Source organism: Vanrija pseudolonga, chromosome 5, assembly GCF_020906515.1.
Source record: "Vanrija pseudolonga chromosome 5, complete sequence".
In the NCBI taxonomy this organism is placed as follows: Eukaryota; Fungi; Basidiomycota; class Tremellomycetes; order Trichosporonales; family Trichosporonaceae; genus Vanrija; species Vanrija pseudolonga.
Window position 1 is genome coordinate 257,755 of NC_085853.1, and position 26,419 is coordinate 284,173.

General features: G+C 62.5%; 8 protein-coding genes across 8 annotated transcripts; 2 read left to right on the forward strand and 6 right to left on the reverse strand.

Moving 5' to 3' along the window:
• Nucleotides 1–34: 34 nt before the first annotated feature.
• On the reverse strand, nucleotides 35–2,722 carry LOC62_05G006790 (uncharacterized protein; the record flags this gene model as incomplete). The annotated part of the gene is made up of 6 exons (XM_062773305.1): nucleotides 35–430; nucleotides 550–615; nucleotides 670–907; nucleotides 1,459–2,177; nucleotides 2,245–2,476; nucleotides 2,553–2,722. 6 exons carry the CDS (start codon nucleotides 2,720–2,722, stop codon nucleotides 35–37), a joined length of 1,821 nt encoding a protein of 606 aa, XP_062629289.1.
• A 540-nt stretch (nucleotides 2,723–3,262) lies between these two features.
• On the reverse strand, nucleotides 3,263–9,272 carry LOC62_05G006791 (uncharacterized protein; the record flags this gene model as incomplete). The annotated part of the gene is made up of 12 exons (XM_062773306.1): nucleotides 3,263–4,018; nucleotides 4,316–4,321; nucleotides 4,404–5,247; nucleotides 5,620–6,502; nucleotides 6,832–7,042; nucleotides 7,076–7,254; nucleotides 7,291–7,310; nucleotides 7,348–7,543; nucleotides 7,881–8,302; nucleotides 8,342–8,748; nucleotides 8,789–9,035; nucleotides 9,076–9,272. 12 exons carry the CDS (start codon nucleotides 9,270–9,272, stop codon nucleotides 3,263–3,265), a joined length of 4,368 nt encoding a protein of 1,455 aa, XP_062629290.1.
• Nucleotides 9,273–9,813: 541 nt separating this feature from the next.
• On the reverse strand, nucleotides 9,814–13,175 carry LOC62_05G006792 (uncharacterized protein; the record flags this gene model as incomplete). The annotated part of the gene is made up of 5 exons (XM_062773307.1): nucleotides 9,814–10,322; nucleotides 10,406–10,877; nucleotides 12,208–12,690; nucleotides 12,732–12,966; nucleotides 13,021–13,175. 5 exons carry the CDS (start codon nucleotides 13,173–13,175, stop codon nucleotides 9,814–9,816), a joined length of 1,854 nt encoding a protein of 617 aa, XP_062629291.1.
• Nucleotides 13,176–13,463: 288 nt separating this feature from the next.
• ybfG lies at nucleotides 13,464–14,102 on the reverse strand (the record flags this gene model as incomplete). The annotated part of the gene is made up of 1 exon (XM_062773308.1): nucleotides 13,464–14,102. The coding sequence occupies one exon, from the start codon at nucleotides 14,100–14,102 to the stop codon at nucleotides 13,464–13,466; it is 639 nt and encodes a 212-aa protein (XP_062629292.1).
• A 422-nt stretch (nucleotides 14,103–14,524) lies between these two features.
• LOC62_05G006794 (uncharacterized protein) lies at nucleotides 14,525–17,282 on the reverse strand (the record flags this gene model as incomplete). The annotated part of the gene is made up of 4 exons (XM_062773309.1): nucleotides 14,525–15,036; nucleotides 16,585–16,714; nucleotides 16,896–17,094; nucleotides 17,155–17,282. 4 exons carry the CDS (start codon nucleotides 17,280–17,282, stop codon nucleotides 14,525–14,527), a joined length of 969 nt encoding a protein of 322 aa, XP_062629293.1.
• Nucleotides 17,283–17,953: 671 nt separating this feature from the next.
• On the reverse strand, nucleotides 17,954–19,456 carry LOC62_05G006795 (uncharacterized protein; the record flags this gene model as incomplete). The annotated part of the gene is made up of 3 exons (XM_062773310.1): nucleotides 17,954–18,335; nucleotides 18,678–18,892; nucleotides 18,926–19,456. 3 exons carry the CDS (start codon nucleotides 19,454–19,456, stop codon nucleotides 17,954–17,956), a joined length of 1,128 nt encoding a protein of 375 aa, XP_062629294.1.
• Nucleotides 19,457–21,784: 2,328 nt separating this feature from the next.
• Nucleotides 21,785–23,293, forward strand: LOC62_05G006796 (uncharacterized protein; the record flags this gene model as incomplete). The annotated part of the gene is made up of 3 exons (XM_062773311.1): nucleotides 21,785–22,062; nucleotides 22,168–22,399; nucleotides 22,448–23,293. The coding sequence occupies 3 exons, from the start codon at nucleotides 21,785–21,787 to the stop codon at nucleotides 23,291–23,293; spliced, it is 1,356 nt and encodes a 451-aa protein (XP_062629295.1).
• Nucleotides 23,294–24,519: 1,226 nt separating this feature from the next.
• mtr_21 (N amino acid transport system protein) lies at nucleotides 24,520–26,356 on the forward strand. The gene is made up of 5 exons (XM_062773312.1): nucleotides 24,520–24,709; nucleotides 24,772–24,910; nucleotides 25,011–25,449; nucleotides 25,511–25,956; nucleotides 26,013–26,356. The coding sequence occupies exons 1-5, from the start codon at nucleotides 24,545–24,547 to the stop codon at nucleotides 26,243–26,245; spliced, it is 1,422 nt and encodes a 473-aa protein (XP_062629296.1). The 5' UTR covers nucleotides 24,520–24,544; the 3' UTR covers nucleotides 26,246–26,356.
• The last annotated feature ends 63 nt before the right edge of the window (nucleotides 26,357–26,419 follow it).

Consider the following 26,419-nt stretch of genomic DNA (forward strand, 5'->3'; position numbering starts at 1 on the left):
GACTCTTGTGCATGCAACAGTACCAATGTGCATCTCATCCCTCGCGACCAAACGCGCCCTGCAGTGTGATCCAAGCACCTCGCACCTGGTTGACCTGCTCTGCCTGTGCCTTGAGCTGCTGGTTCTCAACCTTTAGAGCAGCAAGCTCTTCCTTCTGGGCCGCCATACCGGCACGCTCGCCCTCCCAAACCACACGCTCCGCCTGGTGGTTGCGATCCATCTCGGCAATGAGCGACAGGAGGCGCTCATGCTCGGCGGTCCACTCCGCCTTGTCTGCCGTGTGCTGGTTGATGCCCTGCTGGATCATGCGCAGGCCAGAAGCGAAGGGGTCGTCTTTTGCCAGCTCAGTCTCGCCCTTGATGTCCGAGGTGGCGGGGTGATGTCGCGGCGGGTCGTCGGTGGGGTGGGGCTGCGGCGGGGGGGTGGAGGACTGAGGCTGCCGGTCAGGGCTGAAGGGCTGGAGGTGGGTTCGTACACGAGCCGCCTCCTCTTGGTGGGAAGGGTGTCGTTGGTGTCGGCGTCGGGGTCGGCGTCGTGGTGGTCGCCCACCGCTCGGAGAGGAAGGCCGTGGTGGTCGCCTGCGTCGTGGTCGTGGTCGTCGTCCTCGCCCTCGTCCTGCGGAGCATGGTGAGCCCAAGGAAGCCGGCAAGTCCACTCCACTGCACTTACCATCTTCACAATCTCCTTGGTCTTCTGGTCAACAAGGACCACGGTGTCAAAATCACGAAAGGCGATGAAGACGCCGGCATTGCGGGTGCTCCCCATGCACCGGATATGACCGCAGTAACAGTTGTGACACCGCTGGCGGTGGAAGTAGCCACCGGCCTGGGCGACCTTGAAGGCCTCGACGTCGCATGAAGCAAGCTTGTTCACGCGGCACGACGGACACTTGAGGTGGGCAGGTAGGCTACGTATCATCAGTAAATTCTCCAGCACTGGAGCCCAACATACGTGTAGCAATCATATGGCTCTCGAGGCTTCCCCACACTCCCAGTGAGACGCTGCATCGTCACCTCATCGAGTTGGTGTCCGACAGGCAGGTCAGCGGAGAGGTACACCGCCGGCTCGGCTTTCGCGTTGCCTCAGTAAGGCCGGCGTGGCCGGGGAAGAAGGTGTGTGAAGAAGGTGTGTCGGTGGCAAAGTGCGCTGACTCACTGCAAGTTGTGAGGAAGGAAGGAGTGAGAGAAGGAGAGAATGTGAGAGAGACGAGAGAAGCCGTTCGCGCCAATTTGCATGCCAAAGGAGGGCCACGGTCAGTGGGTGGCGACTCGTCTCGAGGCGAAATTGCGCCCGGGCCGCGACGGCGACACGACGCGACAACACGCGGCGCGCGACGCGTCTGGATCAGCAGATCGGTGCCCCGGAGAGGGCATACAGAGTGAGGGGAACATTGAGACACGGCAATGTCCTCACTTACTGTACATACGCTACAGACATCTGCCACTATCTACCACCTACTACGAGTCCATCAAACGCTTCACGGCCGCGAACTTGTCCAAATCGGCTTGCATCTTGGCCATCTCCGCCTTGGATTCTGCCGCAGCCGCCACGTGCCCCGTCTTCTCCCGCTCCCAAGCCTTCTGCTGCGCGAGCAGTGACGCCCGCTCGCGCCCCCACTCCGCTTCACGGGTGGCGAACGACGTGCTCTTACGCTTCCAGTCCGCCTCGCGCGTCGCGAACGCCTCCCGCTCGTCCTCCCACTCGGCTTCCTTCTCCTCGAACGCCTCACGATCGCGGTCCCACTCCTTCCGGTCGGCAGCGTACCTCCTCTGGTCGGCCTGCACTGCGGCTGAGTCGGGCCCGAGGCGCGCGCGTTCGGCTACCCAGCGCTTCTTCTCTTCTGCATGGGCGTCGAGCTCGTCCTGGATCGCGCGGAGGTGCTCGTGCATCAGCGGGCGCCTGGGTGGCGGAGTCGCACTCGGCTCGGGGCTCGGCTCGCCCTTCAGCCGACGGAGAGCGCGCGAGTACCGAGGTGGACTGGGGCTGCGATCGCCCTGAGCCATGGTGCGGCGTCTTGACCGGCGCGGCGTGTCGTCCTCGCTGTCGGGCTCGTCCTTGACGAAGTTCCGGGCCGCCTCGGCGATCTGTGCTGCGGTCGGCTTGACGCGCTTGCGCTTGTCGCGCATGCTGCGCGGGGGGAGCTTGATACTCAGCTCGCCGGCGGCATCGGTGCTTTGCTGGGTGGGTTGTGTCAGGGTGGTGGTCAGGGAAGGTGCACGGTCGGTGGCGCCGCGAGCGACTCACCGTTTGGATCACCGTCAGCGTCGCCTTGTTGACAAACACGACGGTATACGAGTCGATGAAAGCCAGGTAGTACGCTTTGTGAGAGCACTCGCACCCGCACGTGCCGCAGTAGTGGCAGTTGCCGGGTGGCTCGAAGTACCCACCGACGCGGGCGACGACAAGTGCCTCGACCCAGCACCCCGTGTCGCGAGGGCGGTCGAAGCAGATCTTGCAGGAGAAGTGGACTGGCGTGCTGGGTGTGGTGTCAGAGGGGTCGAGGGAGGGAAGGCACCTGGGCGGGCGTCCTCAACAGCAGATCGCCGACTCACCGAAACTTGTCCACGGGCCTCTTGTTGCCCCGCCGTGTAGGCTTCTCGGCCGTCGCAGTACACCCGATCAACATCATCTCAGCGGACTGGAGGGCACTGTCGACGGGAAGATTGGCGAAGAGGTATACTGGCCTCGGGGCGATTCGCCTAGGGTTGGGTGGGGGCGGCATCGTCGTGAGCGTCGTCGCAGCGTCGCGGTGCTGAACAGTATGGCGTGAGCCGAGGTACCTGTCTGCGGTCCTCGGTGCGGTGCTTACAGTGCGATGTCTGACTCGTGTTGACAATGTGTCGCGCTAGAATGAGAAGAAGAAGAAAAGGAAGTTGGGTGTTTGGAGGAAGGTGGCCTGGTGGAGAATACGCGAAATGCGGCTGACGCGACTGACTGGCTTTGGCGGTGGCCCCGCCGTACTGTTACCGCCGTCGCTGAGCCCTAGGCGCGTGGGCGGGGCACAGGCGGTGGGGTGCAAGATGCTCTGAAGTGATGCACATGATCCATGAGTGTGTATGTATACAGTATGAAGAATGTCCGAATTAGAAGGCCCTCAGCTGTTCCATGTGTCCGCTATGTTTGCCTGCTGATATCAGCGCGCCTCGACGACGCTGATTGTGTACTCGCCACTCGTCGCCGGCCATTACGGCCGCAATGACTTCTCGCCTGCTGCCCCTCGACCTCACCGAGGTGCGATCTCCCGTCGACTCGATCGGGCCGATCATCGATTCGTGCGCTCGAGGTTGTGGCGGAGCAAGTCGCGTTCGAGCGCCAAGCGCTTGTTTGCCCTCTTGTACGCCGCCTCGTTGTCGGCAATGCGGCGGTTCTCGATCTCCATCTCGGCCTTGTCGGCCGCGTCGCGCTCCGCCTGGTTGTTGGCTGCCTGCAAGGCCTCCGCGAGCCGCCGCCTCTCTTCTTCAGACGCTGCCAGCTCGGCGCGGAGTTCGCGCACAGCGTCGTCATCGCCGCCTTTGACAAGGTTCCAGGCGTGCCAGCCCAGGCGGACGATGAGGTGGACCGTGTATCTGAGATTCGTGGGGAAGACGAGCTCGGCGGGTGGTGCAGGTGGTGGTGGTGGTGCCTGTGCTGGTGGTGGAGGGACAGTGGCCGGGGTGGCTGGTGCTGAGGGTGGTGTGGTGGGAGTCTTGTCGGTGCTGTGAGCACTGCGGTTACTGCTGAGGCTTGTGAGGGAGGATGAGGTTGAGAGCTCGCGCCGTCGCCGATCGACGTTGACCAGGACGCGGGCGATCGGACGGTGCCCCGCATGGTCGTCTTCCTCGCTGTGCCAATGGACCGGAGCGTCTTCCTCGTCGCCGTCCATGGCGTCGAAATCCATCTCCTCGTCAGAGTAGTCGGCGTCTGTGGACTCGGCCTCGTCTTCGCGCTCAGGCAACGAGTCATCGTCGTCGTCGCTGTCGTCATCCGCGGTGCGGCGGGTGCCTCGCGAGGCCGTGGCCGACTTGGCGTGCTCGGAAGGCTGGTATGGATGCGCCGCGCCGCGGCGGCGCGTGCTGCTCCGCGTTGCGGGCATGGTGAGTTGAGCTCAATGTCCTGGGTGATGGAGAGTGTGTGAGGTGTGAGGTGTGAGGTTTGAAGATGAGGAAGACAGGCAAGACGAGGAAGACAGTCGCGTCTGATCGGCGCGATTCAGCATTGGACTCGTCCCGGACCAACGAACACCGTCCACGCAACTTCTTCGAGCAACTGGGACACCACTTATGAAACGATTCACATGCATGCTAGACAGTCGTAATGCATAGACAATGGGCCTCACCCTCACCTGCACAGTCAGCCTCAGCAGCACACGCTGCCACTCACATCTGATTGTTGGCCTGCACACCACTCACAACCTCCTGCCCCACCCTCTGCTCTCTCTCCAACTCCTCAACAATCGTTTTCCAGTACGCCTCGCGTGCGTTCAACTCGGCCTTGGCCTGTCGCGCCTCGGAGGCGCGGAGTGCCGTCTCGCGCGCAAGGTTGGCGTCGGCGGTCGTGCGGAGCGCGCGTTCTTTGTCTCGTTCGATGGTTCGCCGACGGAGTGTCTCCTCGTGGTGCCTCATCCAGGCATCCATGTTCTCATCCCTGGTATCCACCAACATCTCCTTTTCGTGGAGTTGCTGTCCCCTCGTCTCGAGCGCCGCTTTCTCAGCCTCCACCTCTGCAGCCTTCGTGGCAAGGAGCTTCTCCCTAGCCTCCACCGCCGCGGACCACTCGGCGAGGTGCAGCTTCTCCTTCTCCACCACCTCCATATCGGCAGCCAGGCGCCGCTCACGTGCGTCCATTACAGCTGAATTGTCGGCTGCTGCGCGCTCACGGTCGACCGACCAGCGCCCGATGTCGCTTGTGAACCGGCGGAGGATGGACGACAGGTCTTTAGGCGTGCCCGGGGGAAGGACTAGGATGGGCATCGATGGTGTTGGGCCGGCATCCTCCTCGGCGAGGTCGGGGTCCGACGGGTTTTGCGGTGGGGTGCTCGTTGCGCTTGAGAGGGAAGACAAGGGGGAAGGTGACGTCAGGCTTGCCGCTTCAGCGAGCACTGGGAAGCCGTTGCCTTCCCCGACGTCGGTCGGCGCATCAACCTCGCTGTCGTTCTCGTCGTCGGCCTCATGATCGTGAGGGAAGTCAATCGCGGCGTCGTCCTTCCCGTCATCGTTCATCCAGAACGGGCCGTTCTCCACCTCATCGTTGGGCCAAGTCTCGTCTTCACTGTCGGTGAGGTGTTCGAGATCAGCGTAGGTGTTCACGGGGCGGCGTTTGCGTGAGGACGACCGCACGGCGGTCGGGGGCTCGGGTTTCGGCTGGGAGGCGGTGAGAGGTGACATGGGGTGGCGCGCAGGAGTGCTGGTGCGTATTGGGGGCATGGTAGGTGGTGTGGTGGGTAAGTGAGAGAGAGAATGTCACGACGCGGAATATGTAGGAGGAAAATAACCGCTGTGGAGGTGGAAGTAAGTACACGGTGCTGGGAGGAAACGTGGTCGGACGGCTTAGGTGTACTCTACACGGTGTTGACGGAGCGCATTGTAAGCTTGCATCATCTGCATATGTACACCAGTGGGCACCCTCCCGCCTCGACCTCACTCGTCATTCAACGCCACGAGCTCCCTGGCAGCCTGCCTCGCGTTGGCCCGGTACGCCTCCAGCTCGGCAACCCTAGCCTCCAGCCGCGCCCGATCAGCGTCCCACGCAGCCTTCTCCTCCGCATGCTTCCTCCGCTCGGCCTCAACGGCGCCATGGCAGTCCTTGTGGGTGGCGATGAAGTCGAGGAGGGAGGGGAGGAACTCGGGCTCGGCGGAGGTGGAAGCGGTGGCGGCGGTGCGGTTCACCGTGGCCTTGGATCGGGATGTGCGGTTGGATGGCGAGGTCGGGACGTGCCTTTCACCGCGGGTACGATAGTTGGCGCCCAGGTTCGACGGCGCGTTCGGGTCGGGGTCGACATCGCGCGCGTCGTAGTCTTCCTCGGCGCTGTCTTCCTCCGCCCCGCTCGACACCGCCTCGTCCGACGACTCGCTTTGGCTCTGCAACTCGTCTTCCTCGTCTGACTCGTCGAGACTGTCCTCGTAGTCCTTGGCGTGGGCCATGAAGCGGCCTTGAAGACGAGGACCACGGTCGGCGTCGACTCCGAGGGCGTAATCCGGCGTCACCTCGGGGGAAGGCGAGCGGGAGGTGTGGCTGATACGACGGCGGGTTGTGGAAGCACCATTGGTCTTGGTGGTGGGCTCGTCCTCCTCGTCGCTGAGGAAGAGGTGCAGCAGCAGCTCGGTCGACGATGGACGAGTCTTCGAAGGACGTCGCGAGCCATAAGTGATAGGCTTGTTGTTGAGGCGGCGGCCCTGGCTACGCCGCGGGGGAGGGGAGCTTGCCGAGCCCGATGAAGGCGGGGTAGGTAGTGTTGCTGCTGACGACGCCGCCGCCGGGGCGGCAGCCGCCTGGGCGGGCGGCTTGAGGGGGTTGAAGCGCGACACTGCTCGACGAGTACGTGAGCTGCGACGTGGTGCGGGCATTGTGAGTTGTGGTCGCGGTGGGCAGTGGGCAGAGGGTCAGATGGTCAGTTGAGGCGGGACGGTGAGGAAGGCGGTAGTCGGGACCGTTTTCACCGCAACGCAACGCGGACCCAGTCCACTCCACGGACGCGTCAAACCCAATAATGCAAATGACAAATATCGCACCGTCCACCAAACCCAGCTCAAGCAAGCTCGCCACCAGCACCACTCCCCTCGCCACCACTCGCCCCGCCAGCCGCCTCACCACCTTCCCGCTCCTCCCGCTCCGCATCGACCCGTCGCTGCTCACGCACGGTCTCGACATACTCGCGCACGGCACGATCGACCCCCGCCATAACGGCATCATACCGCACTTTTGCGGCTGCAAGATCACGGTCCAGTGCGGCGCGCGCGGTGGCGCGGTGCGCGACTTCCTCGGGCGAGCTGCTCGCCCCTGTGCTCGGCGTGCGGGCGATGAGGTCGCTCGCCAGCTCGATGTCGGTGTCGTCCTCGCTCGTGACCTGGAGATCAGCACGGCCCGAAGCGCGACTCACGCGGTGAATCGGGTCGCCCTCCCTGTCGACGAGCACGGCGTGCTCCGCGCCCCAGTCCGTGAACGCGACGTACACGCCAGTACGGCGCGAGCTGCTCGAGCACTTTGAGCCTAAACGGAAACACTCAAAGCATGCCACGACCTCTAGCACCCCACCGCCGACGGCCCTGAAGTGCTTGACTTCGCAACTGTGGCTCGACTCGCAGCACTTCTCACACACGAGCTTCGGCGGCGCGCTGCTGTCAGCGCTGAGGTGCGGTGCGGCACACGCACGGGTAGTAGACTTCCGACTGGCCGCGGGCGTTCGTCATGGTCCCCTCGCCGCACAGGCGGGTCATTTCACCCTCAGTCAGGTGCTCGCTGCGTCTGTTGGCGAAGAGGTAGGTCGGAGTCGCAGCGCTGACCGTCGGGGCTGGGACTGGCCCAGATGCCGTTCGCGTTGCGCGCGGCGTGCGGTCCCACGACATGGCTGCTGCGTTAGCTGGGGCTGGGTATGTAGGCCGTGGGCAGGCTGGGCTTTGCTTACTGTTTGATCACTGCCGTTATTTGGTGGTGAGGAGAGTGACGGTGAAGTCTCAACTTATATGAGGGCGTTGTTCGAGTTGATTGTCGTGTGTGCCCGCCGCTCATCCAGACGGCTCGCACTCCAACCCTACGCATGCACACTCGCACTCATGACAATGGCTTCTCTTCGTTCTCCGTCAGACCACGCACCCCCGTCGCGCAGGCCTTTGAACATTCAAGCTACATACAAGGCCATGCATCACCAAGTATCCAAGCTACCACCACCAACCAAGCATACTAACCCCCGCGGGCCCTCGACATCCCCAGTGCGGCCCTCAAGCCGACAAGCGCCCTCTCCGCGTCCGCGAGGCGGTCGAACATAGCCGCGCGGTCCTTGACGGCGTTGGCCTCAAGCATGGTAATGTGCCGCTCGTACGACTCCTGCTGGACGCGCCATGCGGCCACGCTGCTCTGGCTGTCCTTGGCCACCTTCTGCCACTCGCCCACGAGGTGGTTGCGCTCGGCGGCCCACCGTGTCTCATTGGTCGCGAACTGCGCGCGCTCCGCCTGCCACCCGGCGACGGCCTGCGCGTGCACCTCGCGCTCGTGCGCCAGGCGCGCCTCGTTGACGGCGTACTGTACCCTCTCGCCCGTCCACGCTGCCTCCTTGCGCGCGTGCTGCTGCACCTCGTGCTTGAGGCCCGCAATGGTCGACTCGTACTGCCTCTGGTGCGTCGCCCACGCTGCCTGCGTGCGCACTTACTGCTCGAGGTCGTGCCTGAGCGCGGCAATGGTCGACTCGTACTCCTGCTCCTGGGCAGCCCACGCCGCCTCGTTGGCGAGGTGCTGGGTACGCTGAGCCTCCCAAGCGGCTCGCTCGAGCTCGTGTTCGTGCGTCTTGTTGCTGGTGCTGGTGCTCGCCGTTGGGCTGTTGTTGAAGACGATCTTGCCGTCGACTTGGGACCAGGCGGGCAGCTTGACGGTGATTGGGGAGAGCGTGGCCTGCACCACCGGGGCCGCCGGGGCCACCGGGGACGCGGGGGTCTCCTTCTCGCCGAAGCCTGAGGGAGTCACGGGGACGATAGTCTCCTCGGCGTCGTCGGGGTTGGAGTTGCCGTCGTGCTCAACCTCGGGGGGCGGTGGAGCAACCGGCTGAGGCCTCCCCTTCGCCTTGCGCGTCAGCACTGAACCCGCCGGTCGGGCAACGTACAATGCGCACGAGTGCCTTGCCCTTCCTGTCGAGCACCACCACAGTGTAGGGGTCGGTCAGGGCGATGAGGTGGTTGTAGGAGCGGGTGCTGGCGGAGCACTTGCGCGGCACGCAGTCGTGGCAGGCGCGGAGGTCGAACAGCCCGCCCTCCTCGGCAACCTTGAGCGCCATGATCCAGCACCAGCCACCACCGTCCTTCGTCTCCGGCGCCTCGCGGCACCGCACGCAGGCGAGATGCTCTGGCGCTCTGAGATGAGGTCAGCTGGTGCACATGAGAGCAGACTCACAGGTACTTGTCCCCGGTGTAGGCTACCGGACCCGTCTTGTACGTCGGCGGCCCGCAGCCTATCGCCATCATCTGCTCGGCGTCGAGCTCGGTGCCGACGGGGAGGTCGCTGAACATGTACGTGGTTCTTGAGCTGCCGGCAGCCTCTGCGGCTATGCCGACAGGCGCGTCGTGGGGGTTTGAATCCTCGATTGCCATGAACGGGCGGTGAGTGTTTGGGTTGAGGTTGAGAGAGAGAGGTGATCAAGGTGAAGAATATTCTTGATAACGTCGAGTCGTCTTAAGCAAAACATGTGCGCCCTCGCCAGTCGTTGGGTGGCGAAGGTTGACGCGACACACACATGCACACTGATGCGGGGGATGCATGGCGGCGCCAGCTCCCTCTTCTGTAACGGCGACGAGGGGAGGATCGATGGACGACGGACAGACAGATGGACAGATCGTCGGCGCCTCGTGTCGGGCGTGGCGGCGGCGTGACGACCGCGTGTGTGTGTGTCTTGATGGTGTCGTTCAACGTCGACGCCGAGGCGGCACACAGGCCAGAGGCAAGCCACGCAGAGCAACAGCACACACGCCCCGAGGCATGGCGAAGACGGCTAGACACACAGTTCACACAGTGCATGGACAAACGCAAGCAAGTGCGTCCCACCCTAGTCTTCTTGTCTGGCTTCACTTGAACGCTGACGCTGAGGTATGGGTAACACGCTTGAGCGAGTTGTATGTAAACACTGTTTTTTTTTTACAGGGGACGTGGGGTCGCCGCCGCCGGGCCAACAGCAGCACGTACGCCGACCAGCGCGCGGTCCGCGACGTCGAGCAAGCCCAAGAGCGTCTCGTTGTCCTGTACCGCCCCGCAGGCCTCCAGCTCGGCGATGCGGCGCTGGTATCCCGCCCGCTCGGCAAGCCACATCGCGACATTGGCGTGCTCCTTTTGGACGGCGTCGTTCCACTTCGCGGTCATATTGCCTCGTTCCGCGGTCCACGCAGCCTCCTTCTTGGCGTGTTGAGCCCGCTCGGTCACCCACGTGGCGCGCTCCTGGACGTGCTTCTCCCGCTCAGCCTCCCAGGAGGCCTCGACCACACTGTGCTGAACGCGCTCGGCGCTCCATGCCGCCTCTTCGCTTGCGTGCTGGGCGCGCTCGTCATCCAGCGTGGCGGATAGCTCGGCGAGCTGCTTCTTCTTGTCGTCGAGCTCGGCGGCGGTGGTGGCGTGCCGTTCGACCTCCGCGCTGAGCGTGGCGGATGTCTCTGCGTTCAGCTTGTGCTGGCTTTCCAGCGCAGCTTTGTCGGCGCCGCGTTGTTGGTTGTGCTGGAGTTGCTCGAAAGCCCACTGGATCCTCTGCTGGGCGTGCTCTGCCGTTCGGCAACCCACGACGCCTTGTCATTCGCGTGCGTCCGCCGCTCGGCGTCCCAGGAAGCCTTGTCCTCCGCGAACCGTTGTCGTTCGGCGCTCCACGCAGCCTCGTTGGAGGCGTAGCGCTGGTGCTCGGCGTGCCCCTCGTCGTGGAGCTGCTGCCGCTCGGCGTTCCACGCAGCCTCGCTGGCCGCGTACCTCTTCCGCTCAGCGCGCCAGGCGACCTTGTCCTGGTTGTGCAGCTCCTGCTCCTTCCTCAAGTCGCCAATGGTGACCTTGAGCTGCGCGCGCTCAGTGGCCCACGTAACAGCGTTGGCGAAGTGCTGCGAGCGCTCGGCTTGCCACTTTTCGCGCTCAAGCTCGTGCATCCTGTCGCGGTGCGTCTGGGTGTTGAAGCGGATCTGGCCGTCTGTCTGGCGCCAGGCGGGTTCATTGGCGGCGTTCGACAGCTGGACCGGGGCGCTGGGATCGGGATGGCGGATGCCTTCACACTTGATCGGAGTCGGGGGCGAGGGGATCGTCACATCGGCGGTGGTGTACCTGGACGAGTGACGCCGCGAGGGACCGACGCCGTCCAGAGATTCGTCCGTTGCCCTCGACTGTGCCGTCAGCGGCCGGGCTGGCCCACAAACCTACAGTCCGAACCACCCGCCGAGTGACCTTGTCGACAAACACGGCAGTACTGCCGTCCACGAAGGCAAGGTACTGCTCGTTCCGGCGCGTACTGTTCGGGCACTTCGACCAGCAGGGGTAGCATGCCGTGAGGTGGAACAGGCCACCCGGGGCAGCGACCTTGAACGGGGTCACCCAGCAGTCCCGCTGGCGCTGACGACACTTCTCGCAGCGTAAGTGTTCCGGCGCTCTGCTCGCGTCAGCCCAGTTAACACCGACGGACGTACCGCACCTTGCCTGCCACCGAGGAGCCGCTACCCGCGTCTACGTTCAACCCTATCGCCGCCAGCCCCTCCGCGTTGAGCTCCCTGCCCACCGGCAGCTCGGTGAAGAGGTACCTAAGCACGCTGGACCGTGCCGGGGCCGGCTGGGGCGACAAAGGATTTGGCGGGAGGGCCTGCTCCGCCCGTGGCGGCGGTATCGCTATACGCGCGCCGCGGCGGGAGTCCTTGGTCGGCGGCATGTCTTGTGGTGCTGGGAAGGTCCCGGTGAGTCGCAGGGATAGTGTTAAGGCGATAGGGAGTTGGGGGAGTGTTGGAGGAGGATGGTGGGATGAAGAGAGGAGGATGACGAGCCGTGTTGTCGTCGGGTTGAGAAGACTCGTGTTGTGTGTGCCTCCAGAGGGGGCACCACGCCCCCGCGCCCGTCCCCGCGCCTCTCATGGTGTTACCGCGAGGCGAGGGCGCCGTGGATCAGTGTGTGCCATCCATCGCAATCTATCCCTTTCGAGACCGTCTGATGCTTCTCAGTCGAGATCAGCAGGGGATGGAGCCGCCCTGCCGTCGTGCGCGGTGGGCAGGACAACCGTCGTGGCACCTGTTTGACCGCCACGCTGATCCGCCACTATGCCATTGCCCCCTCGAGCCTCGAGGCGTCGTGCCGTCCTTGCGCACTCCGGCACAACGGTACACCCTTGTTAGCGTGAAACACGATCAGTCCCTCGCGTCGAGATGTCGCGATCTGCACGCATGTGCCGCTCGATGACGACGGGCATTGTCCCACCCAGTCACGGCCACCGCCTCCGTCCTGGCACTACAAACTCACTGCACCAACCTCATCTACAAACCTGGCCCAAGCCACTCCCACCACGTATCACGCCCGCCCCACCCCGACAGCAGCGCGCATCGCCCCCAGGTTCCGGCGCATGGAGGCCATGAGCTCGAGGAGCGCGGCGCGGTCCTCTACCTTGTTGTCGAGCAGCGCGTCGGCCTCCCAAGCGTCCTTCTCCTCGGCGTACCGCTGGCGTTCGTCATCGAGCTCAGCCCGCGCCGTGGCGAGCTCGCGGTCCTTGGCCACTAGGGCAGATCCCACCGCTGCCATGCGGCGGGTGAGCTCGTGGCACTGCTGTACCAGCTCTGCCTCCCTCGCCTGCCAAGCGGCACGCTCGGCGGCGTGTTCGTCGCCCTCAGCGGCGCTGAGCATGGTGATGTCGCCCGCCGGGCTGTCGGCGCGGACGTCGAGACCGGCATCAGAGACGGCGGAGGCCTGGGTGGTCTCCTGAGGATCCGCTGCCGTCCTCTCGGCGCTCAGCTCGACCTGGGGCTGCTGAGGCTGGTTGCTTGCGCTCGCGGCGTCCGACTGGTTCGAGAACTTGGGCGCAGTCAGCGCCCCACCGCTTCACACCAACTCACCGTAACAACAATCTGACTGTTCCCCCTGGTGACCGTCACCGCAGTGTTCTCATCAACAAAGGCGAGATAAACAAGCTTGTTTCGAATATCGCCCTCGCACCTCTCGCCCTTGGATGTGTAGCCGTGGCAGCTCGTCGTGTTAAAGAAACCGCCGCGCTCGGCAACCTTGAGCCCGGTCATCCAGCACACGCGTTGCTTATCGAGGCATCCAGCGCAGTACACATGTGGCGGGGCGCTGACCGCAGTGTCAGCTACGTCTCTCCCGCTTCCCAAGGCCGCGAGGACGTACGGGTAGAAGTTCTTGGGTTCCTTTTGCTTTTTGTATGCCACTTTGAGCTCTGGCGACCCGTAACCGATTGCGGCCATCTGTTCTGCATTGAGAATGGTACCCTTGGGAAGGTCACGGAACATGTACGTGGGGGCTTCGGTGGAGCCGATGTCCATGGCTGGCTTGGGTGAGTGGTTAATATGCTGCTTGAGGGGACTGTAGAGTGACGAGTGGAGAGCCAGCAGGGCTGCCTTTATAGACACGGGACAGCTCGAGGTGGGCACCCTGGTGCGAGGCAACACCAACGCGAGCACGCGCCAGAGGAAGGAGATGCTGTGTTGTGAGCCTCGACCCGGCGCGAGGTGACAAGGGTGAGGAGTGTGAGACGTTGTTGAAACCCACAAGGTCAGCGTTTGTGAGTCGTCACAGCTGCCGCCCAGCGCGCCATGCCCAAGCTGCATAACCTACACCCTCTTGAGCCCTAACACCTCAGTGACGGGCACCAGCCGCCTATCGCTCGTGGCCACGCTCCCCTCCTTGGTCCAGAGCGGGGGGTAGAAGCTGAAGCTCTTGTCCGCCGTGGCGTTCTTCATGTCGCCCTTCCACGTAGGCCAGCGGAGGCTGGCGTAAAACTGGTTTACCGCGCCGCTGAGCATCGACGCGACCCACGCGCCGTGCCCGAGCTCGAGGTTCTCCCACTCCAGCGCGTCAGGGGCGAGGTAGTGGATCTTGCCCGGGTTACCGAGCACGCCGCCGTCGAGCGCGAAGAACCCGCCGACGACATCGTCGCCGACGAGGATCATGCCTGCCGCCGTGGCGTCCGAAGCGGGGATAGTGAACGACGTGCCCGGCGGCACCAACTTGCGCGGTAGCTCCGCACTGCCGCCGCCATAGATCCGCAGCCAGTAGTCCACGATCATCCCGCCAGTGGAGTACGCCAGCGTGCCGAGGAACGAGCCCGTCGTGAATCCCAGCTGTTGGAGGGTGGTGCCGGCGTAGTCGGGCGCAGGGAGGAGGGTGACGGCGCTTGGTGACGCCGCGATCCACTCATGTAGCTCGGGGAGCGCGGGGTCGTCGCTTAGCAGCTCGGCGAGGGGGCGCATGAGAGGTGGTGGGTGGGACGGAGCTGGGCTTTAGGTTGCCGCGGGGTAGTGGACGCGTCGAGGGGACCTCCGAGGGGCCAGCTTGCGATCCGTGTCGGACAGCATTGCAGTCAAAGGTGCAGCGCGTCGACAGGAGGTCGCGGATCACGATCGAGCGTTTCATACTGCGGGGTGCCTGCCTTGACGTCAGAGGTGTCAGCCATCACGTGACGTCCTCACTGTTTGTGGCACCAGGCTGTGGCAGTGGCACATGACTGGCAGCGGCGTTTAAATTGTTACTTCATCATCGTGCTGTTGCCCAAAACAAAACGCAGCAACTGGGTATGCCTAGATACATATCTGTGACTGTCAGTGTCGTCCACAAGTGACACCACTTACATGTCTTATGTGTACATCGAACCTGCACTCGCAGGATCCGTTCTTTAGCGTTGCTGCGGGCCTGCGGGGGCTGCCTGGGACCAGGCGACGAAGGCCGCCAGATGCCCGTTTGTCTCCTGTAGCTCCCTGTCACGGCTCGCGATGGTGGCTGTGTACTCTTCCTCCCTCTGCTTCCACTCGGCCTCCCGTGCCACAAGCTGGTCCGTAGCCTGGACAAGCTCCGATTCCTTGGCGGCCAACTTCTCCGCTGTTGCAGCCAACTCGGCCTCCTTGGAGATCCGAGCAGCGCGCTCCCTCTCCAGCGCCTCCTCAGTCCTGCGTCGAGCCACCTTCTCTGTCTCCATTGCGTTCCTATGGAAAGCCAGGAGGACCTTCTTCTTTCTCTTCATTGCGGCGAACCTTAGCAACTCGTGCTTGAGGGCGAGGGTGGTGGTGGTTCTCTGCGAGGACTTCTTCTTCTTCTTCTTGGTGCGGGTACCGCTGAAGGACGGCATCGGGACCAGCTCAGTAGGCTGGATTGGGAGTGAATCATCGGCCTCGTTGTCCATATCCGAGACTGGCTGGACATGTCAGCTTGCTTCCTCATGTCTATCTCACCGTTCCGCAAGGCTGGAGGGTTGTCCGATCAACCCGCAAAGCATGGCGAAGGGAGGTAAAGGCCACATAACAGTCCGTCTCGAGACCCCAATGGTGCTCTCCGTACTTTTGGCAGCGAGAGAGACACGGCTCATCATCCATATAGCCCCCTTTCTCCGCGACTTTGTATACCTCGACCCAGCACTCTTGATTCGAACTGCGGCATTCAGGGCATGCGAAGTGTCTAGGCAGGCTGTACGGGTCAGACACGATTTGACCCACGGATTTGCGGACTTACAGATACATCTCCACCTCCATACACGTCCCGTCGTCAAGGAGAACGCCCTTCATCTCCGGTCCGCGGCACCCGAGCTCCAGCATCTGGTCGTGAGATAGGCTTTCGCCGACCTCAGTTGTTGCAAACAGGTAACCGGGTTCCAGGGGTGAGGGGGGCGGCGAAGTTGAGTGCCTCTGCTGAGCTGGAGAGGGGATAGGAGAGTTGCTGTGGTCGCTCCCGGAGTCCTCCATCTCAGCATCATCGTCGCCGTCGCTCCCGGAATCGTCAGAGACGATTGTTCCCTCCTCCTCGCCGACGTTCTCGCCGTTGTCCACCCAGTTAGGATCGGCGGCGTCGTTGTACCTGAATTTGGGCTCGAATTAAGTGTGGGGTTGCAGCCTTACTGCCCTGAGCCCTAAGTCGGTAATGTTGCTGGTGCTTCCTTGGGCACCGCTGCCGACTTGGTTGGGGGATGGGGATTGGTCCAGGGGCGTGTCTGCGTCGTCCTCGGTGGTAATGTTGCTGTCGCTCTCTTCCTCGCTGTCACTGTCGTCCTCGAAGGTGGCTGTGGCTGTGTCGTTGCTGGTGCCGTCGTGGGAGTCACCCCAAACGTCCATGCCCTCACCGTCATCGGAGGGAGGTACGGGGGGCAATGGAGATGTAGGGGGCGACGTGGGAGGACCCAGGGAGGGAGAGGTTCTGGAGGGAACCAGCGCTGGCGGTGGGGACGGGGAGGGGGTGTACGGAACCAGAGGGCGCGAGGGAGTCATACTGTTCGAGCTGATGACTGGTGTGGAGCTGTTGTCAGTATGCTACGGTGAGCGGTGACTCACGCAGGTACAGTACTGTAGGTCAAGACAACAAACAGGTGATGGTGAGTGGAAGAGAGTTGAATGTCAGGATGTCAGGATGAGTGTTGTCGGCGCACAACATTGGAAAGGGCGCTCGATGTGTGAGTGTGTGCGTGTTGGCCATCCACTCTCGCACCAGGCGCCCTCCCCCTCTGTCAACCTCCCTCGCCTGGCACCAGCTACTAGACACCCCAATTAAGCTTGTGTGGATTGCCCTGTAGATGTGGCCTCTTTCCTGCTCTGCCGACGGCGCAACAATTCGCCTGCTGTCCGACATGTCGTGTCATTTCTGCTCGCCCACGTCAGGCCGCATTACTATGCCGTTCTGCCAGCACAGCGAGAGAAGTGGTGAGCGTATATTGTATGCATTCTACTTGGCATTTTCACGACCTAGACCCACCCGTGGCCACCGTGGGCTCGCCATTGATGACGCGCCGCTTGAACTCGGCGAGCTCGTGCAGCACGTGCTGGAACCAGTTGCGCTCGCGGCCCCAAGCGTCGGCGTCCTTCTCCCACTGTGCCTCCTTCTCCTTCCAAGCAGCCTCGGCGGCCAATGAGCCTCCTTCTCAGCGGTAAGCTGCTCTATCTGGGCCTGCATGTCGGCCAGGCGCTGTTGGAGCGCGGCGGTCGTCTCGTCCGCCCCATCGTCGGCGTCTTCCTCCTCTGGAACGGGCTCGCGCTGGTGTCAGACACGTCGCCCATAAGACCTACCTGTACCGGCTCGAGTGTGGAGCTGTTCAAAAAAACCGCGGTGTTGGGCCCAGTGAACGCGACGTACAGCCCCTTGGTAACGGTGCTGACCTCGCACCCGCCGACCTTGGTGCAGCGCTGGCACGCGGTGAGGTTGAAGAGGCCGCCCGCGGCGGCCACGACCGGCGCTTCGATCCAGCACTGGTCACCACGGCACGCCCTGCAGGCGAGGGATGATGGCACACTGGGGCTCAGCTGGAGGCGAGGAAAGCCGACTCACTGGTACATCTGGACCAGGCGGTAGGAGCCGTGCTTGCGCGACACCTTCCTCCAGCTGGGGGCGCCGAAGCCTGCCTGCGCCATTTCGGGGGCGGTGAGGCGGTAACCTACGGGCAGATCGGGGAACATGTAGGCAGTAGAGGAGGAGGGGTTGGGGCCGTCGTCGTCGCGTTGGTCGTCCTCGCCGGGGAGGGAGGACAGCGGGGACGAGGGTGTCGGAGAGGGGGCGCGCGCTGCAGAGCTGGTGATGGGTGGCGATAGGCGCGGGGAGCGGCGCGCACCGGTGGGCGAGTGCCTCTGTGCCGGCATACCGTCTAGTGGTACTGTACTCGTCCTAGTGGAAGGGACTTATTGTACTGAATGTGTGGGTGAATGAGCAGTTGAGAGCTTGTGTGTGAATGGTGGTCGGGGCGTGGAGATTGGCGGGATTATCGTCGCAATCCCTCGTGCCCTCGTGCCCCTTTGGACAACGACGACTTGGAACGATGCATACCATCCCTAATGCTCACGTCCAAGTCTCAATACATCAACAAGGCGATTATAATGTACAACACAGGAGTAACGTCTGTCTGTGTATATTATTCTGCTCACCCCGTCCCAACAATAGACAGCCGGCATGTCAGTCTTGCTGGCGAACAAGCCCCACTCACTGCCACCGACTGACAACCGATCAACAAGCCCCACTTCACTACGCCCCATCACGATCAAGTATAGCCTTGAATACACCTTCGCTGGCCGCCCGGTGGCGGCTCGCTTCGCCAACAAAGCGACACACCTCGGGGCCTAGGTAGGCACGTCCTCTAGCATGGCCGGTGCGCTGGGTGAGCCTCCTCCCGCTGCTGGCGGGAAGCGAGTAGATCGAGTTCGATGCGGTTCGCCTTGAGCTGGAACATCACGGCCTCGATGGACTGCACTTGGGGGGTGGGGTTATCCGAAGCGCCGCGCAGCCCGTAAATGGCGCGTTGGATCGCGCCCGCCACGTCCTGGTCGCTCCCACCCGGCCCAGCGCGAACGGCGCGCTCCTCAGCGAGGACGCGTCCCGTGCCCACCCCCGCCAACTGGGCTTCGAGTGCTTTGATGCGCGCCTCCAACTTCTGCCTCTCGTTGGACGTCACCTGCCGCAAGTCAGAGAGCTTCCTCTCGTACTGAGTCTTGAGGTGGTCGAGTTCGGCTTCATGGGCGCTACGCTGCGTAGCACGTTTCGTGGCGTTCTCGATGCGTTCAATGCGAAGCTGGTCTCACCACCGTAGGATTTGGGAGGCCATTTCTTCGTCTGCAGTTGCTGCCTGGAGTGATGTGGGCCCCCTGAGCTCGAGGGGAGCCGCGAACGCCTTGTACACCTCCTCCTCTGTCCCCCTTAGGACGTCCTGCGGAAACTCTACCTCCTAAGAAAGATGCCTAAGCTTCATTACGGCCTATGCTGAACTACCCGAACCCCCTGCCTCCTCCTTCGCAAGGGCCTGTCGCTTAAACTCGCAAAGCTGATGCAGCACGTGCTGGAACCAATTCCGCTCGCGGTCCCACCCCTCTTTCTTCTCCTTCCATTCAGCCTCCTTCTTCTTCCATTCAGCCTCCTTCTCCTTCCACGCAGCCTCAGCGGCCAACAGGGACTCCTTCCCAGTCAACAGCTGGTCGATCTTGGCCTGCATGTTGTTCAGGCGCTGTTGGACCTCCGATATCTCTTGAGCGTCGTCATCGGGGTCGGCGTCGGCGTCTTCCTCCTCCGGTACGGGTGAGGGCTGGTGTCAGGATTGATCACAACAGAAACTCACCTGCAGCGGCTCCAAAGACAGCGTGGGTGAAGCTGTGGTGGAGGGTGCCCGGGGTGCCGAGCTGATATCGAGCGGTGACAGCCGCAACTCCTGGCCAGCCCCGGTACGTGAGTGGATCTGTTCTGGTATGCTGTCCGCTTGTTCTCTTCTCGATGGAAGAGACTTGCTTGCTGGAGGGGTCTGCGGATAGTTGTAACATTGTGTCTGGAGCGGATGAGGAAGCTCACCGGGAGACAGAACTAGGCCCAGGGCGTTTGTCGTCTCCGGGGGCGGCGAGAGGTTTTGTTGCTTTTCCACTGGCTCTTCCGTCCGGGCCGTCGCATTGGGACCGAGGTTGGGGGCCTTAATGGTGGTCCAGTTCTTGGTACTGAACCTGGCGCCGGTCTGAACCTTGGTGAGAGGGTTGGCGGCCACCGCCTGGCTCGGGCCACCGGTTGCTCGCTCGACACGCCGTTGAGTCTTGACGCGCTTGGGTGGTGGGGGGTTGGACGACGGGTTTCGTGCGCTGCCAGGGTTTGGTGAAGGAGCCATGGTGCTGCAGTTAGCTTCGTCCAAATGCTCGACTAACAATGGGTCGACTAGTGACAATCAAAATGTTGAGGGTAGGTGGGTTGTGAAGAGGAGGCAGGATGGAGCGAGTTGAGTCAGTGGTTGGGGCGACGGGGGGCGTGACGATTCGAGCGTCCCCATACAAACACGCACGAGGGTCAATGAGAGAGAATAATTGTCCTGCTTACCCCCTTGGGCTGCCTGAGGCAGAGGGGGAGGGGGGTGGTGCGGCGCGGCACCGGACGTGTGTGGACGGCGTGGCGCTCGGTGTCAGCACCCACCACCTCACCACCGCTGGGGGTGATTTTTCCTGATGCTACCAGGCCACCGCGCTTCGTATGCACCAATTGAACCTCTTTACCATGCATATCATAGCTGAAGAAAATGGTTTCATGCATTGTGCTGACTCTGAGCGAGCAGAAAAATTGCTCAGGTTGCGTGGCGAGTGGAGGGATTTCGCTGTGGTTGTCCCAGTGGGCTTGGCCGACGTTGTTGACGTCATGCTGGATGTGTCGAGCCTTGCGCACGGCTCTCCCATCCTCTGGTAGTTAATGAGTGGGAAGACTACTCTCTTCCGGGTTGAGCGGGGTGATGGCGGCAATGCCGAATCGGAGCTGTTGACGCCGACGTGCGCGCCACTACATTTGGGCAACAGGGTGACGCCGAGGGCCCAGAGAGTGTCGGCTGTCCTCTCCTATTCTCTGCCCAACAGGCAAGGTACAACGGAGACGCTCGTTGCTGCTCATTCCTGGGGGCTGGAAAGATAATGCAGGCCAGGGGGTCGCCTCCCCAGTTCACGGCTGGAGGACACACCCTGCCTGAGACGGAAGTTGTGCGAGATGTTGCCTCTATCTTTGAGAGTCGGTGCATCGACGCAAGAGCGCTACCTGGGGTCGCGACACTGGGTCCCACGGAGGGGCGATGAAGGGTTGTGTGCGGAGCAAGGGAGCCGTTGGGACAAGCGCATGGGAGCACTGCGACGGGCAGAGGTAGAACCACTTAAAGCACCTGTGTCACGAGCCATGTTGCCTGCAAGAACAGCAGGCAGAAGAGAACATGAGGTAAACTCACCCCCAGTGCGTTCGGTGACTGGTAGTGGTTGGTGAAGTAAAGTAAGAACAGGAGTGGGCCCCGCTCTTGTGTGGGTCGTCCGAGCGCTCGCTGAGTGTTGACTTGTAAACGCGCCGCCCTCGCTCAGCTGATCCAACGTTTGGGTGGTCCCTTGGCGTCGCTTACTTTGTGTTTGGTTGTGGGGTGGAATGGATACTGGCGGGGGAGTGCAGTGACGGTGTCGCTGTATGGTCGCTGAGCGTTATTCAGCGGCGGGGTGCTGCACGACCACCTGCGCTGCCGACGGTCGTCGCCGACAACTTGTCCACCACATGTCGTCTTTCGCTTTTGCTTATACATATGTGCTGATTCGCCTATTTCGTGCGCTTGCAAGAGCACAGCCGACACCACCGCGACAAGGCTGTCCACCAGCCGCTCCAGCTTTTCTGCCAGACCCCTTCCCCCAGTGTCACCTGAGCTGCCTTGGCCGACAAACTCATCATGCCGCCTCAGCTTGCTCGACTTTTGCTAATCACTCAAATTCGCGGGGAATACTAGCACCGGAGATTGCCCGGTCGCCATTGTAATGTCCATCATGTCGCGTTCATGCAACCTTGTCAAAACCTTGTCAGACAACCCGCTGCCAAATGTTTGGCCTTTGTCTGCGTGGTTTCCCGCCCTCGCACCCACGTGCACCGCGCTGATGTCGATGTCGGTCCTCTGGCACTTATTCTGCATTCTAAAGCAGGCAAACGTCGATTACGACGCGAGCAGCCTCATTGTCTGCCGGCGAGGGTAGCCCGTTGTCGGAGCATTCCGCTCACCTGCCTTGCAGCTGTCGCACACGCTCGCACCCACTGCACGCATGCTTCTTTCTCGCTCCACCGCCTCTCTTTCTATGCACGCTGTTGCCTGCTGCGGGGGCAAAATGGGCTGATGCGACTCGGCGAGGAGGGTTGGTCGGGGCGAGGATGGTCGTTGCTGCAATCAATCTGCCTCCGCTTCCCTCCCTCGACGATGGTCAGTTGGTGGAGGTGCGTCACCCACCCCGCCGCCGCCAGAAGCGCACCCCTCGGCAGACATTTCAACCTTCCTTTGCTCGTGTCCTTCTCGCCTCTCTTCTTCTCTCTCACAACTTCTCTTCATACAGCCCAGCGACGCAGGTGAGTGGCTTGAGTCTCTAACACCACCCCCTGCTCACACCCTTAGCGCAACATGCCAGCCACCAGGTCATTGCGCTCACGTGTGGCCAAGTCACCCATGCCCCCCAAGCCGGCGCCGCCGTCCAAGGGCAAGGGCAAGGCGAGCGCTTCCTCATCGGCGGATCCCTCGACCGCCGGCCCTTCGACCACCCCACCTTCCCCCCCTCTCCCGGCAGCACCCGCCAAACCTGTGCACACGCCGTACATGTTTGCCAACTACCCCGTTGGCTATCACCTCACCCCCGACGACATGGCACTTCTCGGATACGGCCCGCCCGAGGAACGCTACACCAAGAAGGGCAAGGTAGGCGACACCCGCCGTGTCGTCAAGTACACGTGAGTCAACTTCCCTCGCACTCACACACCAACACACACACCGCACCCTTTCCTTCCCTCTCGCACCAACCCTCGAGTCAGCCGCTGATCATGCATGCCCCACAGCGCACCACCGCATGCTCTATGCAAGCGGTGCCGAATGCGCCCCGGCCCCTGTTGGGTCGAGGCACTCGAGGTTGCAGTTGAAGGCGGTCGCATGCGCAATGGGACCTGCCACTACTGCTCGCAGAATGGTGCCTGCGAGACGGGCACAAACAACAAGCACTTTTTGTTGGTGTTCCCAGACGCGACCACCATGCTGTTCGTCCACCGCAACAGCCTCGAAGTGTACCGCAGCGTGAGTACATAGAAGTGGCGGGGAGTCGAGTGACGCTAACTGGTGCAGCAACACGTCGACGAGCGCGGACGCATCCACATCACTCAGTTTGGCGAGCCGCCAGCTGCTCCCCTCTCGCGCGCCAAGTCCCCTGCGCCCTCCACGTCCGCCAAGAAGGGAAAGGGCAAGGAGAAGGCAGAAGTTGCCGACTGGGACCTGGAGTCGGAGGACTGGGCCATGGACCCAGCGGCTGCCAAGGACGGCTCAGAGGGCGAAGGCTCTGCCCTCAGCGAGTTGACTGAGGAAGACGATGACGGCGTGATGGAGGGAGGTCGCATCGTGTACTACTACGACGGCGACCCGAGCCTCGTTCATGCCGAGGAGGACCCGTACGGCTCGGACGGGTACGACGAGTACGGCTTCGACCGCGACGGGCTCGACAAGGACGGGTACAACGAAGACGGCTTCGACAAGGCCGGGTTCGACCGAGACGGCTATGACGCCGAGGGCCACGACCACGAAGGCCGCAGCTCTCCCTCGGTAGCCGGAACTGACGACCACTCCACGGTCATCAGTGTCGCCCAGCTGAACGGCATCATCGCCAGCCGTGAGCCATCCGTCGAGTACGACGACCCCCTCCTCGAGCTCGCTGCTCTCCGAGCACAGAAGGAGACGTGGAAGGCCGCGGAGCGCAAGTGGGGCATTTACGATGTCTCGCTGCGTGCCGAGAACCACGACCTCCGCATGCGGCTTACGCGTGCGGATGAGGCCAACCACACGCTTATCAAGCGTCTTCAGGTCGCCGAGGTGACCAGCCAGAAGCTCTCGCAGCGCGTCAACGAGCTGTCGAAGGAGCTGCACCCGGCGCCGAACGGGTCGGAGATCGAGGACGAGAGCGAGGAGGAGGGCGAGTAGAGCGTGTCGGGTAGAGGGGTTGCAGGCGGTGAGTTTCAAGACCGGGGCGTCACTGACGAAGCCCAGTCGAGACGTACAGCAGCGAGAAGGACATTGCGCCAGTAGACGGAGACGAGGCGGCATCACGAACCTGTAACAACATTGTCTCCATACAACATCCCCATAGTGCGACCTCTTGCACTCTTGTTAGCATTGCCGTATCCATGTGAGCATCATCATTGGTTCCAACAACGAGGGCGGGCTAAGTCAGAGAGCGCGAGATACACCAGCAAGGAATGCTGGTCGAGAATGTATTGTGTACGTACTGACGGCCTGACAATACTAAACTCCGACTTGGGCAGCGACCGAGCACAGCAAGCTCTGGTGAGGGGGGAAATGACACCACTCTACTGTGGGCATTACAAGTCACAGGTCAGGAGGCGACAGGAGCGAGAGGGAAGCCGTGTACGCCTCGCCTTCCTCGGCGGGTGAAGTAACGACCAACCCCATTACCTATTGTCGTCCGCTATGTTTTTGACCGCCAAGAAGTCATAACAACGGCGAGGCTTAGAAGTCACGGCAATGGTGAGTCGGTACAACAGCAGTGCCTTTGATGGCTGACGACAAAGGGACGATAAAACTGGCGAAGAACAATAGAGACGACGGGACAGGGGGCGGCGGCCTTGGCGCTGACATTGGTGCTGGTGCGTCGTGCACGCTGCTCTGGCTCGATACGTGCGTCCTGCATTGCACGTGCAGGCTAGCGCTGTGCACCTTCCAGCACCTGATGAAGTCGCAACACAACAGTTGAGATCCAGATAACGCCTTATCGTCCGGCCCCGCGGATTCCAGCAGTGCACCCATCCGAGTCGTCCGTGCAGTCGGACTGCAGCCGCGGGGTCGGCACGCTCGCCACCACCCAAGCTCTGGCGTGCATGCGCGCGTGAGCGTGAGCTGAGCGTATGCTGCTCGCTTGCAAAGTTGCTTGCTTGCTTGCATACCCTGGTGCGAGCAACTGTCCCTTAGCCCAACCCCGCAGCTCGCCCGCGACGCCGGACATGTGAAGGGAGATTAGGTGGACCCTGAGCGCGCATCGGTCATCAAGAAGCCAAGCCTGCAAAAGTTGTTGGGTTGTCGGACGACGGGGGCCGATGCGACTCAGCCGATGAGGCGAGACTTTTCGCCGCGCGCGTCAAGAAGGCAAGCAGGGGTAGAGGGTGCATGAGTGCTCGTCGCTGCACTGTTGGTGTTACTCATCATCACTCAGATACCATGGCCACGACACCAAGAACACCATCACCCGCGCCGTCGTCGACGCACTCGACCCCCTCGGCGACCATGAAGAAAGAGGCCGACGAGGCGCAGGCGACAGTGGCCGTTGGGCTCGACGACGCAGTGTTTGGGCAGATCACGGCCGACGGGCCAAACTATCGGGGCGTGAGTCGTGCCGTCGTCGACGACTTGCGCGCTCGCGCTCGCTGACGCTCGCTCGCCCGCAGGTCTCGGGCCTCGGCGCCTTCGTGCTCATGTTCAAGTCTAATATCGGGCTGGGCATCCTCTCCCTCCCGTTCGTGTTCCAGACGCTCGGGCTCGTCCCGGGCGTGTTGGTCCTCCTCGTCGTCCAGACGATCGTGTGCTGTGAGTTGCGTCGCGTTCGTCGTGCTGGTCATGTCGACACTTGAACGCACGCCGCGCCCCCCCCCCCGCCGCCGAGCTCGCCGCTGACGCGGCTCGCTAGACTGCGCGCGCTCAATCGGCACATTCAAGCGCAACCACCCATCAACCTATGGCCTCCCCGACGCGGGGCGCGTGTTCGGCGCCCGCTGGGTCCACGAGTACCTGTACCTCTTCTTCCTAGTGGACATGGTGACGACCGTGTCGAGCGCCGTGGTCAGCCTGAGCGCGGCGCTGAACGGCGTGAGCGCGCATGCGGCCTGCACGGCCGTCTTCATCGCCATCGCGAGCGTCGTCGGCTTTGGCCTCGGCTCGATCCGCACGCTCGAGAAGATCACCGCGCTGTCGTGGCTTGGCGTGGTCTCGTTGCTGGCCAGCGTGATCACGCTCACCGTCGCTGTGGGCGTGTCTGGGCCGGCGGCGGCGCCGGTCGACTGGCACAAGGAGGTGCGCGCGTTCGGGAACCCCTCGTTCGCCAAGGCTATGAGCGCGGTCAACTCGGTGTAAGTGGCCCAAGCCCCAGCAACCGGAATACATATGTAACGAGGCTGACCCCCCGCCCAGCCTCTTCTCCTACTCCGCCACGCCGTGCTACTTCAACATCGTGTCCGAGATGGCCGACCCGAGGGAGTACGAGAAGTACCTGTACCTCAGCACGTCGCTGCTCACGGTCCTCTATCTCATCATCGGGATCCTCGTGTACTGTTTCTGCGGGCAGTACGTCGCCACGCCCGCGCTCGCGTCGGCCGGGCCGTTGATGAGCAAGGTATGCTTTGGCATCGCGATCCCCGCGCTCGTGGCCAGCCTGGTCATCTACGCGCACATGAGCGGCAAGCCCTTGTTCGTGCGCATCTTGGCCGGCTCGCGCCACCTCACGAGCAACACGCTCACGCACTGGGCCACGTGGCTCGGCTGTATGGCTGCAACGTCGGCCGTGGCGTATGTCATCGCGAGCGCGATTCCCAACTTTGGGAACATCATCTCGCTGCTCGGCTCGTTGATCTCGCCTAGTGAGTTCGCGTTCGGGTGGGGGCCGGGGCAGCAGCAGCTGACACGACACCCCTAGACGACTGCATCATCCCGTACACTTTCATGTGGTGGCACGACAACTGGCGGTACAAGTCGGGCGAGGAGCGCGGCAGCACCCGCCTCCGCCTCACGCTTGCGCTCAACGTCGCGTTGTTTTTCGTCGCGCTGTTCATGACTGTTGCGGGCACGTATGGCGCCGTCAAGGACCTCATCGACTCGAGCTCGAGTGCGGGGCCTTGGTCGTGCGCGGACAACACGGGCTCGGCGTAAGCACAGTGCACGAGGACAGAACACGACCTGCATTTCAGCGTACAAGTCACAGCACAAGTCACCACACATAGACCGCCCCCGAGCATTAGAGAGGTTTGCATTGTTACAGCATTGGTTTTATTATGTATCTGTACATGAGTCTAGGAGTGGTCTATGATGTGATGTGTTGGAGAA